Here is an 18,636-nt window from a genome sequence, read left to right as displayed (position 1 = left end):
AGAACTTTGGATATATCCTCTTAAAGAGAGCCTTAAAGCCACAGTTCTTACCACGTACTTGTGTGGTGTCTACTATTTATCCCTGGTGGAGACTTATGTGCGACTAAAAGATTACTGAGACATGACACATTGCCACCCGGGTTGCCTTTGTACATAGGAGACACAGAGGGAGACAAAGTGAACTCATCTGATTTCATCAGTGTTATCTTTTTCATTTATCTATCTAAAGCACAAGAGAAGACTTGTGGACCTACCACCAACTTATCTTCTAGCTGTTTTATAGGGGAGTGACTTTAAATAATTAATGCATAGATTTTTTCCATCTCCATCAAGTATATATTAGAACTGAAAGGAGATACTCTTGGAAAACTTAGGTCTTGAAATAAGACTTTTCAAACAATAGATAGCACACAGTTCCATACAGAATATATGGAACCTTCCTCTTCTTCTACCAAAAACCAACAACAACAACAGCAGCACTAATGGGCGCCACTGGGGAGGTCCAATAACAGGACCCAGTAAAACCAACTTGAAACACGAGGTGAGCTGTCTGTGTTGAGACTTACAATAAAAATGAGCTCGTTCATGCTAACAGGCACTGCCTTACTGAAACTAACACACCCAATAAAGGGCAAACAATGTGTTGTTGACAGGAGTTTCACTACACATCTGGAGTCTCAAGCCTGAGCAGTTTGTTTGATTTATTAACAATAAACAGTGTAATCAATCAAAGATTTAAAATGTTTAAAAGGTCCAAAAATTTTGCAATGAATCTAAAGACTGTATGGCACAATATCTGTGCGTCTCTCTGTAGCCAGCTGTCTTTTGAAAATTCATCTTTACGAAGCTTCAACGCTGTAGTGCAGAAAGCTCTCGTAATGAACTGAACGCCATTCAGAGAAGGATGAAGTGAACCTCTTATCATTCCCAGAGACGTTACCCAAACCGCCCCCCTTAAGTCCCCAGTTACAGTAATGAGCAACAGACTGTGAAATGTCTGAACCTAGAAAATAATCAGGACCTTTTGTTAGTTTTAGGTCAGAGAGGGAGGCTCTGCCACACAGACACTGTTGCCACATTCCTCATTAAGGCTTCCCTGTGTTCTGGTGAGTTGTCTGAGGCATTTTATTAATATTACTGATTCTCTTCACACTTCAGTCAATTATGTCAGCTTTAAACAACCTGGATGCCTGATATATACGGAGGCTTGGCAAATATGAAAGAGCAACTTTCGGTTTTCAAACAGTGTTTTTTTTTTGTTGTTGTTTTTGTTTTTACATTTTTAACAATGCTTTACTTCTTAAAATTAAAAAATTATGATACGATCAGTAAATACAAGTTAAGTATTATAAGAAGCAGCTTCCATCTACATACTTTCACTCAACCTTAGTGGGATTTGCTTTGAGTGCTTCCTCTGGCTCAGACTCCAAAAATAACACGTCTCCAAAAAGTATTTTCAAATGCGATCCTAGCAGGGTCAACTTGTATAGTAACTAGTTAGTTTGGTCTACGTTTGACTAAAGTGTCTTCCTATGGACTAAAATATAAAACTTTTTATGAATCAAACCTGTAGACCTCATGGAAGTCTTTTTGATAGTGTCCAAAGATGTCCACAGGAAGGCGCTGTAGGTCATGAACTTTGTTCTAGTTAGTAAATGGGCGTGTTTGTTCTGTGTGTGTTCAGTCTCTTAAATTACCGGCTGTAGGAAAGGAAATGGACTAAAGTTTGACAGGTAAGTTGATCTCGTACAATCTGAAACAGGATAAATGTAGCTGTGTAGTTAAAGTATAGAGGAGCTCTGTCAGTGTTTGTGAATTTGTTTATCTTGGAAGGATTACATGTGCTATTGATCGCCATTGTTTTTGTACGTGGGATCAGTGTGTACCTGTACCGTGTAGTGTGACCCGGAGTGTTTCAGCGTTTCGTTTGTCTTTTTCACTCCCCTTGTTATGATTTCATGTTTCCACGTTGTCTAAGAAGTAAAGAAATGAAAGTGAAGTCTTTCTTTCCCCCTTTTGTTCTCATGCAGCTGAGCCACAGGGCTGCTCTTGTTTAACTCAGGGAATAAAGTAGAGATGGACGATTTCTGGGCGGGAGCCCTTTGGGCACTGAAGATTTGGCTGTACCTCATAATCATCCTCATCATGATCCCATCCATGTTTGGATTCTCACTGGGCATTTCCGAGATCTACATGACCATACTGGTGAAAACCTTGGAGGTACTAACACACGTAATTTTTATGTCCCTCATAGGTTAATATGCTTTAAGCAGTGGATATATTTTGATTCTTGGCCATTAATATATGCTGTCTGTTTCCACAGTGGGCCACTCTGAATATACAGAAAGCAAATTCAGATGAAGGAACACTCAAACCCTCCTCATCTAATGGTAAGTAGAAAGAAATTTGATTGATAGATCTAAAGAAAATGAGGCAGGGGCACTCTTTTACAGATAAGTTGATGTCATACACCTTATTGTGAAACTTTGGTTTAAGGAAAGCTTTGCGTCTGCTGCAATATGAGATTTCATCAGATACTTCATCATAAGTCTGTGCTGGCATGTTGCAATGATATGGCCACATTTTAAAAAATAGACTGATTTACCTTTAAAGTGGCCTTTTTTAAAAATGCATGCATATAAAATACTCACGGAGCAAAACTTGCTCTGTCTTAAGGAAAAATGTTCATATTTTCTACCATACTAAAGCTAATTTTTCACCAAAAAGTCTCTTTGTGGCGCTGAGGCTCAGTAACTTTTATGATAGGTAATAAGTAAAGTTGCTCTGGGAACCTTGTCTTATCTCACAAGATGCAATAAATCAACTCTTTATCAATCTCCAAGCTTCACAGGATGGTTTCAAATGCTGGAGCACAGAAAGACAGTTTGGTCAGCAAAAATTGCTCTCTCCAAAGTTCAAAGTGTGTGAGCCGAACATTTTTAACATGAGCAATGAGTGCAAGAAGTAAAAGTGCCTGAAGAACAGAAACAGGGCAGACATTGTACTTAATGTTTTGAGTGAATACGGCGTGTGTTAGTGTAGGTTCTGGACTTTGCCTGCTGAGATATGAGGTAATGTGGAATCCAAGCTGAGGCTGTTTTTAAACTGTTCTCAGACCTGTTTGCCTCGCAGTCTGTTCAGTATGACCATTATTAATAAAGACTGCAAGCAAAAACAAGTAAGAACGTGTGAGGACATGTTTTAGGCGACACATTTCATAAATTGAGTTGCTCCTTCTTGTAAAGTCCCTCCTATGATGAGAACTCCAGATACAGTATCTTATCACTAAAAGTATTATATGCCTGCCTGTTGTGCCATATGACACTGAGGTGCTGCAGATTCAGTTCTGTTCTTTTTAAAGAATTTTATCTTGAGTTCATGCTCTGAATGGCTTCAGTCTTCATGTTTTGTTGTTGTTTTTTCAAATGCGTTTTGCCAAAGTGCAGCACATAATGCTTTTCCAGGAACAACATTCCTGATTGAACTCCCTGACACATTCTTTAATCTTCTAACACTAACATTGCCTTAAGACATTTGCCAAGGCTGACTTATCTATGTGATTGTTACTAATATAAAAAATCATGTCAGCTAGTTTAATTGCATCACTGTGTGTGTCTGCGTGTCTGTGTGTGTGTTTGCATGTGTGTCAGGTCTCATTCAAAGGGAAAATGGATCAATGGAGAAGGAGCTCGAGGAACTTCGACGAAGTCGCCCAAAACCACCAGTGGGTGGTGATTTTACACTAAGTGACTGTTTCTATTTCACCCGACAAGGGATTGAGAGTATTGTAGATGATGAGGTACATTTTTTTTTTTTATTAACACATCTGCAAACCTTGGTTTTAATTTTAAAATGAAAATGTTTTAGTCGTGTTTGTCAACTTTCTTTTTTAAAATCAGGTGACCCAGCGGTTCACTTCTGAGGAGCTGATGTCCTGGAACTTACTGACTCGCACCAACAATGATTTCCAGTACATAAGTCTGAAGCTGACGCTGGTCTATGGCCTTGGCATCATTGTGAGATACTGCATCCTTGCCCCCCTCAGGTAGAAAAATACTGCACAGAGTCCACCCGCCCCAAATTTACTCTGTCCTGTCAGAGAAGCAATGTGGAAGACAGAGTCAAGACTCACCGTGCCTTTGGTTGTGTTAAAAATATATCTCAACTGAGTTAAAACCTACTGAAAAAATTGCAAGCTGTATGAGAGGAAGAAGTTAATGCCATAAAAATGTGCAATAAAATTATGCAATTTAAATTAATTTTTTACATAACTTGCAGTAATTTATATTTCTGTTAAGTTTCAATGAAAACTCTAAACTCCAACTGACCTGCTGCTTGAAGGTGAAATGTGTCACTATGTGTCTCCAGAATAACGTTGACCATCATCGGTGTTAGCTGGTTGGTAATAGGAACATCTGCAGTTGGATTGCTTCCAAACTGGAGGTGACTAAAAACATGTTTTTTTTAATCTTATACATTAGAAAAAGTACTATAATGGAAATCTTTTCTAAACAGTGTGTCATATTTTTTCTCTTGTAAATATTTATTTTTAGGATAAAGTTCTGGCTCAGTGAGTTGGTCCACGTGATGTGCTACAGAATCTGTGCTCGAGGACTCTCTGCCACGATTCGCTATCACAACAGGTACAAATGCTTTCCTGTTATGTACCACATCCTTAAAAAAGACTGGTTTTACCCTTTGTCTTTGAGTTCAGTGTTGTCATTTCCTCCGCAGGGAAAATAAACCCCAAAAAGGAGGAATCTGTGTTGCCAATCATACTTCTCCAATCGACATTGTGATTCTGTGCACAGATGGCTGCTATGCTATGGTATGCAAAGAAGCCACCCTCAAATCAATTTATTTGGAGTTTTACATATAAAGTGTTTTTTTAGAAACTGATTGGTTGTAAAACAATTTCTTTACATTATGTGTTTCTTAGGTGGGTCAGGTCCATGGAGGCCTGATGGGAATTATTCAGAGAGCCATGGTGAGATCCTGTCCTCACGTCTGGTTTGAGAGGTCAGAGATGAAAGATCGCCATCTAGTGACCAAAAGGTTCATATTTCACTCCCTCACTACAACGTTTCTTTCTGGTCTTTTGCTTGGAAGTAGAAACTTATTATCGTCAAAACAAGAACAAGTATGTTTTGGAACGCTGATGCTGGATTCACTGCAGTTTAGATTCCAGTCTCTTTACTTTAATCCCTTCTCAATAAGGCACTCATTCTAATTGTTGAATGTATTTTTTACTGTGTGTATTTATAAATGGTTTCCATTACCTGTTCTGTTGTTTCCAGGTTGAAAGACCATGTGAACGACAAAAAAAAGCTTCCTATATTAATATTTCCAGAGGGTAAGCGTCACCAAGTAGAAAGATAAAAGTTACTTTATCCACTGCAGTTTGATCTTTGTATCATCAAAGAAAAGCCTGAGTGAGAGCTGTTATTTTTAGCTCCGTGTCTGATGGCAGTCTGGCCCACTGAGCTGTGACACACGAGCAGATATTTTCTATGTGGGTTTGGAAGAAGCTCACACAGCTGTCTCTTTAATCTCCTGTTTCTATAGGAACTTGTATTAACAACACATCTGTCATGATGTTTAAAAAGGGAAGTTTTGAAATTGGAACAACAATATACCCAGTCGCCATTAAGGTACTTCAGCCCAGTCTAGCATTCATCCTTCATCTCTCAGTCATATATATTTGAGCCCTTTAGGTCACACATTTCTGCTACTTAATGCTTGTCTCTGTGCTTTTTAAACTTTTCCTAGTATGACCCAAAGTTTGGAGATGCTTTCTGGAACAGTTCCAAGCACAGCATGGTCAGTTACCTGCTGAGGATGATGACCAGCTGGGCCCTTGTGTGCAATGCCTGGTACATGCCAGCCATGCACCAACAGGTAACATGTGATGAAGGAAGTCTATGTACATATCTGTATAGACTTAGGAGGACTTTAACTCGGATCACATTTGTTTTCTTGAGACTTCAACTTGCCTAACTTGCTTAAATTGACTGTTGGTCTTTAGTCTTTATAATAAAACTGCTTTTATTTGTGAAAATAAACCGATTCACACAACATGAGTGATGCATCAAAATGGACTGAGTTTTTTTTCCCCAAAAAATGTCAGGAGGGTGAAGATGCTGTCCAGTTTGCCAACAGAGTGAAGTCAGCCATCGCTCACCAGGGAGGGCTGGTAGATCTGCAATGGTAAGCTCTTACCTCATCCCTTTTAAAGTGATTCTAATTTAATGATTTCACAGACAAGAATAACAGAGAAAGATGTAGTCCTTTGTCTGAATGCTAATAAAGTGTCAGTCACCTCTTTTTTTTTTTTATGACCTGGCCATAGGGGAACGTATGACACTGAATAATCGTTTAGTTCTGTCTGCATGCAGGGATGGAGGCCTCAAGAGGGCAAAGGTGAAGGAGACATTCAAAGAGCAGCAGCAGAAGAAGTACAGCAACATGGTGGTGAGAGATGACAGCAGCAGCAACAGCGACTGAGATCCTCAGTCAAACGAAGGCCTTGTCTTGTGTTGGAGAATATCTACTGGAAAAAAAAAATGCAGTGGCCCTCCAGTGTTTTCTCTCTGGCTGTAACTGACTGGGAATGCACAACAGTAGATTTTAAAAACTGTGAAAACTTAGGTACAGCTAAAGAGAGGAAAGTCTCAGTGATTCATAGATAACACAAGTGCAATATTGAACATTATAAGGAACTGAAAAAGGCAAGCTCCCTGTGTTTATTGCTGCTTTAAAAAAAGAGTTTGGGGTCACACAGCATGTTCTATATTTTTTATTTTTTAGAAAATACAGAGACTTTTTTTTCAGCAATGATTACTGCAGTGTTCCAGTGGCACATTGATTTAAATAATGCAAGTTCAACATATGAAAAGGCTGACTGATTGTTTTCCCCCCACTGATTACAGAAGCATTAAGTGTATGGAGCAACAGCACCTGTCGGTTTGATCATAGTCTCAAACACTTCCAGTAAAACAACTTTAGGATTTTAAAAACTATAATGCAACAAAGCTTCATGCACTCAATAAACCAACTTAACTGCTTCTTTAAAGGGTGCAACAGTTTTCAGCTGTGCTAACATGATAAATTTGATACATTTGTGGTAGGTAGCAGTGTGTTTGTAATACGTCAACAACATTGCTGCAATCATAAGTTATGATTTTAAATTCTCCTGATTCTACAACCTTTTCATCAACATTTCGTATTAGATGAAAACAAGCATCTTTTTTTTTTGTCTCAGAAACAAAGACGCATTAAGTGACCCCAAACTACTGAGCACAGTGTTTACTGATGTGAAATGTGTGATTGCAGATGAGCCACTGGTTCAAAAAACTGGCTTGATGAATGTCTAATTTGTCGACTTAAATGTGTTCTACTTGTTGTGTTTTTTTGGTTTGTTTGTTTGTCTATATGTAGCCTATGGTACAAATGTTGTACTGTACAAACGAATTCAGGTGTTGCCGTGTAATACTGCAAAAGAATTCACGCCGATAACTACCAAACCGTACTAGTTCTCAGTCAACTTGAACGAACAAACACATTTGAGTTCAAAACTGACAGCAGCTTAGCATTTGTTATTCAAAAGGGAAATTTGACCTCGTCTGCTTTTCAAAAGAAGCACACGAGTTTGACACTTGAATAATGAACGTTAACGTTGTTGTGCGTGACAGTCCAGTTCGTTTAATGACAACATGAGCTGTAACTGCTTCACAGTATAACGCACAGAACAGACTTTTTAGATGGCTTCTCACTGGATAGTTTTCCTGAAATTTCATCCTCGTGGCTTCCATTTTTCTCTGGGACTTCCTCTTTGGACCCTTAAAGCAGATTGAAGAAGCATTTGTTTTAGGGAGACTTTTTGAATATTGCTTGTCCTGATATTTTCTGTTTGTTTGTCAAACTGTTAATGATCTCACCATCATTTTTGTCATCGCTGGGTTCTGATTTGTCCTGAGTGCTCTGTTTAAAAACAAGTTTGAATCAATGAAATTCTGTCTGAAAACCTTTAAACCAGTCGGCCTTTGACTGATGAAAGTACTCACCTGCAAGGAGTCCCTTTTTCTCTGTTGTGCTTTGAGTTCCTGATATCTGCAAGTATTAATGACAAAGTAGAAATCATAGCTAAGAAACTCTGCAGTCAGATGAATGACTTTGTGTTTTATAGTTTGGTCCATAAGTATTCAGATAAGAATATTCTTTTTTTCATTCAAGGGGTTAACCAAGACCCTTAACGCAGTTAATATACAGCTATTTTTATACATGATCCTTTTTTACCTTTTCAGACAGTCAAAAGTAACTGGACAGTTAACTGAAAAGCAGTTTTGTGATCTTGCAAAGTCTGTTGCCATAATTTGTTTATAAAAACTAGAGCAGATAAAATAGCTGGAGTTGATTCCATGTGCTAAACTTGTATTTGTTTCACTGGAACTCTCAATATAAGGTTCACAGAAATGTTGGTGTAGGTGAAAAAAAGCCTTTAATGGCCAAATCGACGATGTGTACAAAGTTTCTTAAAAACAAGAAATCCTCTGGCCAGCTCAGCAACACCGAAAGGGTTAAAAGACCACAGAAGACAACTGAAGTGCACAGTGACAGAATTATTATGAAAACAGCTTTGAAACATCTAGACAAGCCAAGAACAAACTGGAGGAGGTAGGTGTGATATTGTCAAAGTCTACAATCAACAGCCACTGGTTAGACTAAGAAAACCAAGAAACATCTAAATGCACAATTCTGGAAAAAATAAAATCTTTGGAAACCAAGATGAACTTGTACAAAAATAATCAGAAATTATGGAGATGTGCCAGTGGAACTGGGTTATTGGTGTTTATAGGTTAGGTGAGCATGTGACGATGCTGCAAACTGATCAGAGTGTGCTTCACAGTGCAAATGGACAATTACCTAAAGCAAACAGCAAAAGCAAACCAAGAGTTTCTCAAAGCAAAGAAAGGCTAAGAAGTCAGTTACCTGATCTGAACCGAGTAGAGCAGCTTTTCAGTTATAAAAAATGCAAAGCTGAAGGTAGAAAGACCAACAAACAAGCAACAACTATAAGTGACTGCAGAAAAAGAAAAGAGCATCTCAAGGGAGGAAATACAGCATTTGGTGATGTCCATGGTTTCTAGACTTGCAGTCAGTGAGTGCAAAGGATTTTCAGCCAAGTATCAAAACCAGTCTTTATGTAGAAAACTATGTTCGTTTGTCAAACTCATTTTAAACCTATGAAAATGGGATGCTATGTATAATATGGCTGTGATTTCTAAATAGCTAATGTTAAATTGATCCTAACTATTGAATTAAAGAATCTTTGTTTTGATTGGTTGAATTAAAATGTCCTTTGGTGTGGTACAGAGGTAAAACTACAAAAACTCTCACTGTCCAAATAAAAAATGATCTAACTGTGTGTCACAGCTTTCAAGTCTTTTTGTCTCTTCTTTTAGTAGCCCTGTTTGGAAAAACAAACGGGATGGTGAAATATTTATGAGTGGAATTAGTGTCAAACATCTGCGTCTCCTCTGCCCAGTTCGGATGACAAACAGGTTGCTGTTGATTCAAATGGACAGAGTTAAATTAGGGCGCCTTTATCTCCTAGCAATAAAGGCCAGCAGGTCTACAGTACAACACAGTTTAATGCAATGGTTATTCCATTAAGAGCAGTCTTGCCTCTAACATAAGCCAGCTGGTCATCATAAAACCAGACAAATAAAACCAGCAGTATATGCAGAGTATTCATTTGTAAGACAGACAAACGACGAATACAGTTGTAATTTCATAGCAAGAACATCTTAAATTGCTGTATTATAAAGTACTGCCGTTCAGTTTGTGTTAAACAATAACACAATTTCATCTAATGATGAAATAGTCACAGTTTTGTCCAGTGATTTGTCTTCAGACGAGGCTATAAATGTTGTTGATCAAGCATATTTAAAAAGATGCAGTTACATTTGATCACTATCTGTAGTAATCTCACCTTTGCAGATAGGAGTCGCTTTTTCTGTGGGTAGAATTTGTTTTCCTTTTCGGTCCTTGTGGTGTCCATGTTTTGCTTGTGTCAATTCCTACATCCACCCTGCCTGCAGCTCCAGATGCAATTGGCATCTTTGATAGCAGAAGTACAAATATCAGAAAAAAAACAAATCAAAACCAAAAATCTCAGTCATGTGGATGCAAACATGCACAGTTGCTCTTGTAGCTGAAAGAGGAGCTTGCCTTTCCGGACTTCACACACTCCTTGTTCTCTTGTAGACTTGGGTGATATGTTGGTAAGAAAGTGCGGCTCTGCAGTTTATGTGGATGTTTGTTGTTGTATCCATGGCAACAGTACCCCCAAAAGAATGAAACAGCAGTGCCTGTGGCTGCAATGAATGCAATCAGGGCCACCTTCTTTACTTTTAATTCTTAAAAAGTATATATGTATTTTTATATATATATTTGTTTGTTGTTGTTAGATTTATTTTTTAAAAATGACTCAATTTTAGTAAAAACTAACATCAAATCTGTTATAAAAATATTCTAAGGAAATGTTCTCAAAAAAGAACACATCATACTCAACAGACGTCTAAATAACAGATGAGATGTATTTCGTATTTTGATTACAGATGCATTCTTGTTTTTGTACTTTAAATAGGACACCAAAGTCAGAAAGGGTTGAAGTGAAAGTAATTCATCAGTGTTCTTGCAGCTCTCTCAATATAGGAACAAAAATAATAGTACAATAAGAATATATAATGCAATATCTTTTTTGTAAGCAGAGGAAAATATAAAATAATGTCATTGCCATTTATGGATTCATGGTCATCAGGATTTGGTCTGGGTTTTTGTTGTTGTTGTTTTTTTCTATTTTGGATTCTTAATTGATGTATTTGAGGTTTGATATATGGTTGATATGATATTTATGGTTGATTGATGTTTTATTTGATCCAATCAAATCATTTTTATATATAAATATAAAGCACATTTGAAACAAAAAAGTTAACCAAAGTGCTGTACATTAAAAGGAAAGTTGTTAAATAAAATAAAAGATGCACCATACACAGTTGCCCACACACATCAACAATTATATCTAAAGCATTACAGAAATACAGGAGACAAATAAGCACCTTTTTCCTTGTCACAAGGAGTCACCACAGCAGGTAGCTCAGCATGATTTGGAGGAGTTTTACCACAGATGCCCTTTCAGACACAACCCCAAAAGGATTTGTTTACCTTTGCTTTTTAGGTGACTCTGTAAACAATTACACAGTCTAATTTAAAATCAATTAGGACGTTTTTGAAGATGTCATAAATGTATTCTTAGTTACTTATTTAAAATGATTACATCATTTTGATATTTTTAGGCCTCTACTACACACTTTGATGGTACATGATGAAATTTATTCAACACGGTTTACTGTTTCGGTTTGGGCCATTTTATTCTCAAACAACTTCAAAAAAAATATTCCAGACATCCTCACTTCATAAGACAACTGTTAGAGACCAATAAAAGCACAATCAGAAAATCTTTAAAAAAAAATGTCAAAAAAATATGAAACAAAAAACTGAAAAACTCTTAACAACAATAGGCTAGGTTCCAATTTTCTAGTGTCTTGTCATATTGATTCTCATGTTGTCAGATATTGCTGTCACTCTGTGTGAAACAGTTCTTCTGTGGTGTCAAATAGAGGTTTACATCATACAAATCACTTCTGAACCCAGGCACCCTGCACCTTCCTTTGTTCAATTCAATTTTATTTATATATCGCCAAAAATTACAACAGCACTAAGCTCAGATGCTTTATGTTTTAAAGTAAAGACCCTACAATATAAGAAACTCCAACAATAACATGACCCCCAAAGAGCAAGAATTTGGCAACAGCGGGAAGGAAAATTCCCTTTTAATATCAAGAAACCTCCAGCAGAACCAATCTCACGGTGGTGTAGTTATCTATGCGACCAGTTGGTGATGAGGGGGTTGTCACATATTGGCCAGAGTGATGCAACGTCCAGGTGGACATGCTGATTTGGATTGAGATCCGTGGGTTCCTGCTTCTTCCTCTTCCCATAACACTTTTGAGATATCCCACCACTGATTTGTTCTCTTCTTGCTTTCATCTTTGGATTGGGGTTTGAGACCACATTTCCCTACACCTGGAATCCCAGGCAGTTGGACAGCTTTTTCAATGTAATCTTCAAATATGCGTGGAATGGCATCTATGCCACATATTGTTGTGATTTGGGACTTTATAAATAAAAGAAAATAAATCCAGCAAAGACTAATACTTTGAAACAGCATTTTGCACTGGGTAGGTACTGCTTTAATTTACTGCCCTTAAATGGCATCATTTGCTTATCCACACACAATGTCTAATGCATAGGAAGCCATTTCAGCTTCATGTGATTCAGAAGAGGCTGAATCTTGTCTTATCACAGTCACCCATATCTCTTGTGGCCTGGCAACTGTCTCTGAAAGGGAGACTTATTTTGATGGCATCCCAATGTGCAAGAGGCATCACATCAGCAACATGTAAAATGTGCACAAATATGTGCACAAATACATGAAGTAACATATGATTCCAACACAATGTTAGCAAAGTTTCCCTCCAGAAGAACACGTTATTTCACAACGTTGCCTCGAAGAAACGAAAAGAAAAACTGAGTTCCTGAACATTCAATATACAAAAAACTTCATGAAACTTGACAAAACTCCTCTATAAAGCACATACACGTATCTGTCATTTACAATTTATGCCATTTTAAAAATGATTTCTAGAGCAAAAATTCTTACCTTCTTCTCACACCATGCGGTCCTGTGACCATGTGTCAGAAAAGGATTCCCAATCTTAAATTAATGCTAGATTATTCCTTTTTGATTGATATTGATTATCCCATATCTCATTGGGCTTAGATTTCAGTTAAGTTCACATGTACTGGGCATAGGGCTTATTACTTTCACTAACTCAAGGACAGCACTGCACTGCAGACAGGTCAAATTATTAACAGCCAAGGTAAAATGGGTTTAATTGGACTTTACGACATGCCTTCACACAACTGTCCCGTTCATGATTCTTCCTTCTCATCTCCATGTGTGATGATGTAGCAGAGAGACTTGTAGTCAATGTTTCCAGTTGGATCTATGGGAGCGAGAGCGAAGGCCTGATCCACCTGCAGGTTTATAAAGAGAAAGTTTGTCTATTGTAAAATATCTTTAAAATTATATGAGAATCTGTCAAAAACAAAACACAAACCTCCTCTGGCGTGAATTTATCAGCCTGATTCATCAGTAGTCGTCTAAATCTGAAAAATAATCAAAAACAAAAATTAAAGGAGAGCAATATAAAATATTATACCATTATAGCCCATTTGCAACAATGCAAAAGCTAATTGCTGTCTTACTCATCCTTATTAACAAAGCCTGTTCCATTGGGGTCAAAAAGTTTGAAGGCTGCTAGTATGGTGTCTTCAGGATCAGTACCTGGAGGAAGATCAAATATCATCATCCATCACCTGAAAGCACCTGACAGGAATTTCAAAGATTTCTTTGAACATCTGTAAATCTCTCACCACTGAGTTTCTCCCCAAAAAGTGTCAGAAATACAGTAAAGTTGATGGGACCCTTCCCTTCATTCAACATTTCATCCAACTCCTCCTCTTTGACATTTAGCTTCCCTGGTACACAAAAACACACAGAGACATGCCAATATACATTTACTAAATGCAGTAACAGTAGCAGGTCAACATCATTACAGCTTTCACTTATTGTAGTTTATTTGCTGTCAGTTTATACCTATTTTTCTACCTTTGAAATATGTAAAAGATCAAATGTTGGAAGTAAAGAAATTACCCAGTTGTGCATAAGTTTCCTTCAGGTCCTGTTTTTTGATAACACCGTCTCTGTCTTGGTCAATGCAACCAAACGCCTGTAGGATAAAGAACACATATGTGGCACATAACTATTTTTGAATCACAGAAAGAGTTTTATAACTGAAAAATGATGTTTTTACTTTTAATAAATAACACATTTAGAGGCCAACTGTCAATACGTTTAGAAATACTTTGAACACAGGATAAAAAAAGTGAAAACCTGATGCTTTTTCTTGGATATTGGGAACTTTGCATTTCCTTTAAAGTTGGTTAAAGTAACTAACTAAAATTTCTAAGTAATTTTAAAATTTCTATTTAGTCTTTCAGTAGGCTTTAAACAACAATGAAAAATAAGTTAAATATGAATTTGAATTCATTTTTAAGGAATTGGTGTCATAAGCCAGTACTTTACCTCTTTGAACTCCTGTATCTGAGACTGCTCAAACATGGAAAAGACATTTGAGGAGGATTTCTGTCCTCCCCTCTGCCTCTTGTTGGAAGCTTTCTTGCTTGCCTGAGACGAAGAAACAGTTACTCTTATACATAATCCTATAGAGGGCACAGTACGTAAATAATGTTTTTAAATACACAGCATCTTCAAGATTCCTAATTTTTTTTAAACAAAATCTTATTTAAAATCACCATAAAGACTAAAAACAGTGACTGGCTTACCATGTCTGAATGTAGGTTTACTCCAATCCAGGTGATGATGGAGGGTTTTATGTATAGCCTGTGTTATCTTATCTCCTACCCTCCTATAATAGACTGCCATGGATAGCTGAGACCCTTACATGGTTAAAGCTGTGTCAGTGTGTGGCTGAATGGACGTGATAAGTGTGAAGCGCACAGGATTCCTCGGGGCTGGAAAAAACAGATAAGAACAGAGACGACAGGAAAGGAGACCAGCAAAGTGACTTTGGACATTTGACAGTTAAATAAATTCTTATAATTCACTGACTAAATCAGGCAATGAAGCTTAAAGTTTTTACAGAGAAATATTAGAATAATATGGGATTATAATGCAATGCAAGGGTTTTCTCAAAAACTGTGAACTAAATATTTTTTTCTTAATGCCTTAACTTTCTGTTTTTATTTAACTAGTAAAATAATAATAATAATAATAATAATAATAATAATAATAATAATAATAATAATAATAATAATAACATATACAGCTATTAACAAATGAAACAGCTAAAATACATTTTTTTAAAGCCTAGTATGTTTTCTACTTAAAATAAGTATAAATCTAGAGTTATTTAACCCAGCTCTATTCCTTAACTAAAGTGAAAACCTTCTTGGTAGAAAATATGGTTTTAAAATACTTGGCAGGTACAGAAGCTATCCATTTCAGTTTCTTCTGTCTCTTTACATAATTCTCAGACACTTCATGTTGTCGGGTTTTGTGATGATCATGCATCACAAAGCCTCTGGTTTCCTACACTTCCTGAATATTTCCACTCTGCAGTAAAACCACTTACAGCTGATTGTGGAATATCTAGCAGAGAAGAAAATTTCACACACTGACTTGCTGGGACTGTAGTATCCATTTACCGTTCGACCAATTCTTTTACAAGTGTTTGTAAAAGCCGAGAGTTGTTTGATTTCATACACCTGTGGTAATGGGACTGAACACACCTGAAATCAAAACCACATCCAGTGGTGCCTTGCATTATTGGTCAAAAGTGGATTCATTACAATGATACTGTTTTGTTCTCTATTGTGTGGACACTCCGGAAACCCTACACATATTCCATATGTATGAGGACTGATGACATGGATACTCTAAGACACATCTCCTGTGGTGGCCACACCCTACTTGCCATTGTAGCTATATAAACACTATGCATACGTCGCTTCTTCAAATCCCTCCACATTGTCTAGCATACGTGTGTGTCACCTTACCTTGCCAGAAGAGAGCTGGTCCCCATACCCCTCTCAGGGATTGCTTTTGTCTCTCCTACACAGGCCGGTACAAAACTTGGAAATATATAAATAAAATGGAACTGAAATTTTATTTTCCAACGCAAAATTTGACCTTGTTGGAAGTTATGTCAGACTTGCCAGAGAGTAAAGACCGGGGGAAAGTGTGGTGTTGGCAATTTCTGTCTGTCTTCCAGAGCTAGGGGACTGGGAAAACCCTGCACTGTGGGAGAGCTTAGTTGCCGTTCATTTCCACCTGTTATAGACAAGAAACAGCGTAACATCCAAAACTTTTTAGGCAAACCTGTGTGACATTAACAATATAAGGTGTGACTTGTGCCCCAAGTGCATGTCCCTCAGTCATAATCAGCACATTTCACTGATGGATTAGGGCTAACCCAGGGGAGCACAGCTGTTTAAAGTTGTGGAATAAAGGTGCCTATGGAGGAGGGCCATGATAATTGCATTCACTGCATAGAGCTAGACCATGCAAGCTAGCGCGAGAGAAATCTATGTGGTAACTTCCAACGTAGCCAGAAACCCTTTTTACAACTATATGCTGTAACCAACATGTCTCGTTTCCATGTTTAGCTCAGGAGGTAGAGGTCATCTACTGATTGGGAACAACATGAGCATTTGTAAGCAATAGGAGCGTATTTGAGGAGGCCAAAACTTTATTGGTAGTTATTAGTAACTTACAAATGAGAAAATTCTTAATTTCCAATTGTTTTACAAAGGTATGAGGTGGAGAGAGTGTAATACTTTCAGATATAATTTTAATAGCAGTCATTTGCATTTTTATATTAGGTAAGATGGGTTTAATTGGACTTCACGACATGCCTTCACACAACTGTGCCGTTCATGATTCTTCCTTCTCATCTCCATGTGTGATGATGTAGCAGAGAGACTTGTAGTCAATGTTTCCAGTTGGATCTATGGGAGCGAGGGCGAAGGCCTGATCCACCTGTAGGTTTATAAAGAGAAAGCTTGTCCACTGAAAATATCTTAAAAATTATATGAGAATCTGTCAAAAACAAAACACAAAGCTGAAAACACAAACCTCCTCTGCGGTGAATTTATCAGCCTGATTCATCAGTAGTCGTTTAAATCTAAATAAAAATAAATAAATGTTAAAGGAGAGGAAAATTAAGATACTTTAATGCAGTGGTCTCCAACTCCAGTCTTTGAGAGGTACTGTCCTACAGCTTTTAGGTGCATCCTTGCTCCAACACACATGAATCAAATAAATGGCTTGTTACCAGGGCTTTGCCACACCTGATAGCATACTAAAGAGGTAATTCAACATGCATCCAGAAGCTGCAGGAGAGTAGCTCTTGAGGACTGCAGTTGAAGACCCCTGCTATAATGCTATGGGCCACACGGAACAACGTGAAAGCTAATTGATAAGATTTCTTACTCATCCTTATTAACAAAGCCCGTCCCATTAGGATCAAAAGGTTTGAAGGCTGCTAGTATGGTGTCTTCAGGATCAGTACCTGGAGGAAGATCAAATATAATTCTCCATCACCTGAAAGCACCTCACAGGAATTTCAAAGCTCTCTTTGAACATCTGTAAATCTCTCACCATTGAGTTTCTCCCCAAAAAGTGCCAGAAATACAGTAAAGTTGATGGGACCCTTCCCTTCATTCAACATTTCATCCAACTCCTCCTCTTTGACATTTAGCTTCCCTGGTACACAAAAACACACAGAGACATGCCAATATAATTTACTAAATGCAGTAACAGTAGCAGGTCAACATCATTACAGCTTTCACTTATTGTAGTTTATTTGCTGTCAGTTTATACCTATTTTTCTACCTTTGAAATATGTAAAAGATCAAATGTTGGAAGTAAAGAAATTACCCAGTTGTGCATAAGTTTCCTTCAGGTCCTGTTTTTTGATAACACCGTCTCTGTCTTGGTCAATGCAACCAAACGCCTGTAGGATGAAGAACAAAGAATATTTCAAATGAAGTGTGACACAGAACCATTTCTCAATTTTGAAAGCGTTTTATAATTAAAAAATGTTTATTAACTTTTATCGAATAACAAGTTTAGAGAATTACTGTCAATACTTTTAGGAAATACTCAAAAATACGTTTGCAGTAATACATCTTTTCCAAGATAATTTCCCAGGAATTTAAAGGAAGTGGTGTCATAAGCTGGTATTTTACCTCCTTGAACTCCTGTATCTGAGACTGCTCAAACATGGAAAAGACATTTGAGGAGGATTTCTGTCCTCCCCTCTGTCTCTTGTTGGAAGCTTTCTTGCTTGCCTGAGACGAAGAAACAGTTACTCTTATACATAATCCTATAGAGGGCACAGTACGTAAAGAATGTTTTTAAATACACAGCATCTACAATTTTGCGAAAGACTTCTAAAATCACCATAAAGACTAAAAACTGTGACTCCCTTACCATGTCTGAATGAATGAAGGTGGGCTCCCAGCCAGGCGATGATGCTAGGTGGGTTTTATGTATAGCCTGTGTTATCTTATCTCCTACCCTCCTATAATAGACTGCCATGGATAGCTGAGACCCTTACATGGTTAAAGCTGTGTCAGTGTGTGGCTGAATGGACGTGATAAGCGTGAAGCACACAGGATTCCTCTGGGCTGGAAAAAACAGATAAGAACAGAGACGACAGGAAAGGAGACCAGCAAAGTGACTTTGGACATTTGACAGTCATTTAAATAAATTCTTACAATTCACGGATTAAATCAAGCTCTGAAGCTTAACTTATGATGGAAGTTTTTACAGAGAATAATATTGGATTATACTGCAATGCAAGGGTTTTCTCAGAAGTTTTCTGTTTTATTTTATTTTTCTTTTGGTAATGATGTTTAAATAAA

The 18,636-nt window shown here is 37.4% G+C and overlaps 4 protein-coding genes across 5 annotated transcripts; 1 reads left to right on the top strand and 3 right to left on the bottom strand.

Moving 5' to 3' along the window:
- The first annotated feature begins 1,640 nt into the window (after positions 1–1,640).
- Positions 1,641–8,277, top strand: agpat9l (1-acylglycerol-3-phosphate O-acyltransferase 9, like). Its single transcript, XM_006789977.2, has 14 exons — positions 1,641–1,733; positions 2,031–2,220; positions 2,324–2,390; positions 3,651–3,799; positions 3,900–4,045; positions 4,369–4,443; positions 4,554–4,643; positions 4,735–4,828; positions 4,940–5,055; positions 5,298–5,353; positions 5,566–5,651; positions 5,770–5,898; positions 6,128–6,207; positions 6,396–8,277. Exons 2-14 carry the CDS (start codon positions 2,077–2,079, stop codon positions 6,502–6,504), a joined length of 1,341 nt encoding a protein of 446 aa, XP_006790040.2. The 5' UTR covers positions 1,641–1,733; positions 2,031–2,076; the 3' UTR covers positions 6,505–8,277.
- On the bottom strand, positions 7,479–10,305 carry LOC148100255 (uncharacterized). The gene is made up of 5 exons (XM_087849282.1): positions 10,231–10,305; positions 9,992–10,119; positions 8,064–8,109; positions 7,938–7,980; positions 7,479–7,838 (listed from the first exon to the last, which is right to left on the bottom strand). The coding sequence occupies exons 2-5, from the start codon at positions 10,117–10,119 to the stop codon at positions 7,729–7,731; spliced, it is 327 nt and encodes a 108-aa protein (XP_087705408.1). The 5' UTR covers positions 10,231–10,305; the 3' UTR covers positions 7,479–7,728.
- A 1,986-nt stretch (positions 10,306–12,291) lies between these two features.
- LOC102785584 (myosin regulatory light chain 2, atrial isoform-like) lies at positions 12,292–14,647 on the bottom strand. 2 transcript variants are annotated; one of them, XM_087849281.1, is made up of 7 exons: positions 14,525–14,647; positions 14,273–14,374; positions 13,841–13,916; positions 13,561–13,665; positions 13,393–13,471; positions 13,245–13,293; positions 12,292–13,161 (listed from the first exon to the last, which is right to left on the bottom strand). In XM_087849281.1, exons 1-7 carry the CDS (start codon positions 14,630–14,632, stop codon positions 13,057–13,059), a joined length of 624 nt encoding a protein of 207 aa, XP_087705407.1. In that variant the 5' UTR covers positions 14,633–14,647; the 3' UTR covers positions 12,292–13,056. The 2 variants fall into 2 exon arrangements, with proteins under 2 accessions (XP_087705407.1, XP_087705406.1); XM_087849280.1 differs by having other exon boundaries at positions 14,533–14,620.
- A 1,792-nt stretch (positions 14,648–16,439) lies between these two features.
- On the bottom strand, positions 16,440–18,325 carry LOC102798826 (myosin regulatory light chain 2, atrial isoform-like). The gene is made up of 7 exons (XM_087849279.1): positions 18,203–18,325; positions 17,959–18,060; positions 17,648–17,723; positions 17,369–17,473; positions 17,201–17,279; positions 16,844–16,892; positions 16,440–16,747 (listed from the first exon to the last, which is right to left on the bottom strand). Exons 1-7 carry the CDS (start codon positions 18,308–18,310, stop codon positions 16,643–16,645), a joined length of 624 nt encoding a protein of 207 aa, XP_087705405.1. The 5' UTR covers positions 18,311–18,325; the 3' UTR covers positions 16,440–16,642.
- Positions 18,326–18,636: the final 311 nt, after the last annotated feature.

The sequence above is a fragment of the Neolamprologus brichardi genome, chromosome 12 (assembly GCF_056152115.1).
Source record: "Neolamprologus brichardi isolate AB-2024 chromosome 12, ASM5615211v1, whole genome shotgun sequence".
NCBI lineage: Eukaryota > Metazoa > Chordata > Actinopteri > Cichliformes > Cichlidae > Neolamprologus > Neolamprologus brichardi.
This window is presented reverse-complemented; position numbering and strand designations above follow the sequence as displayed.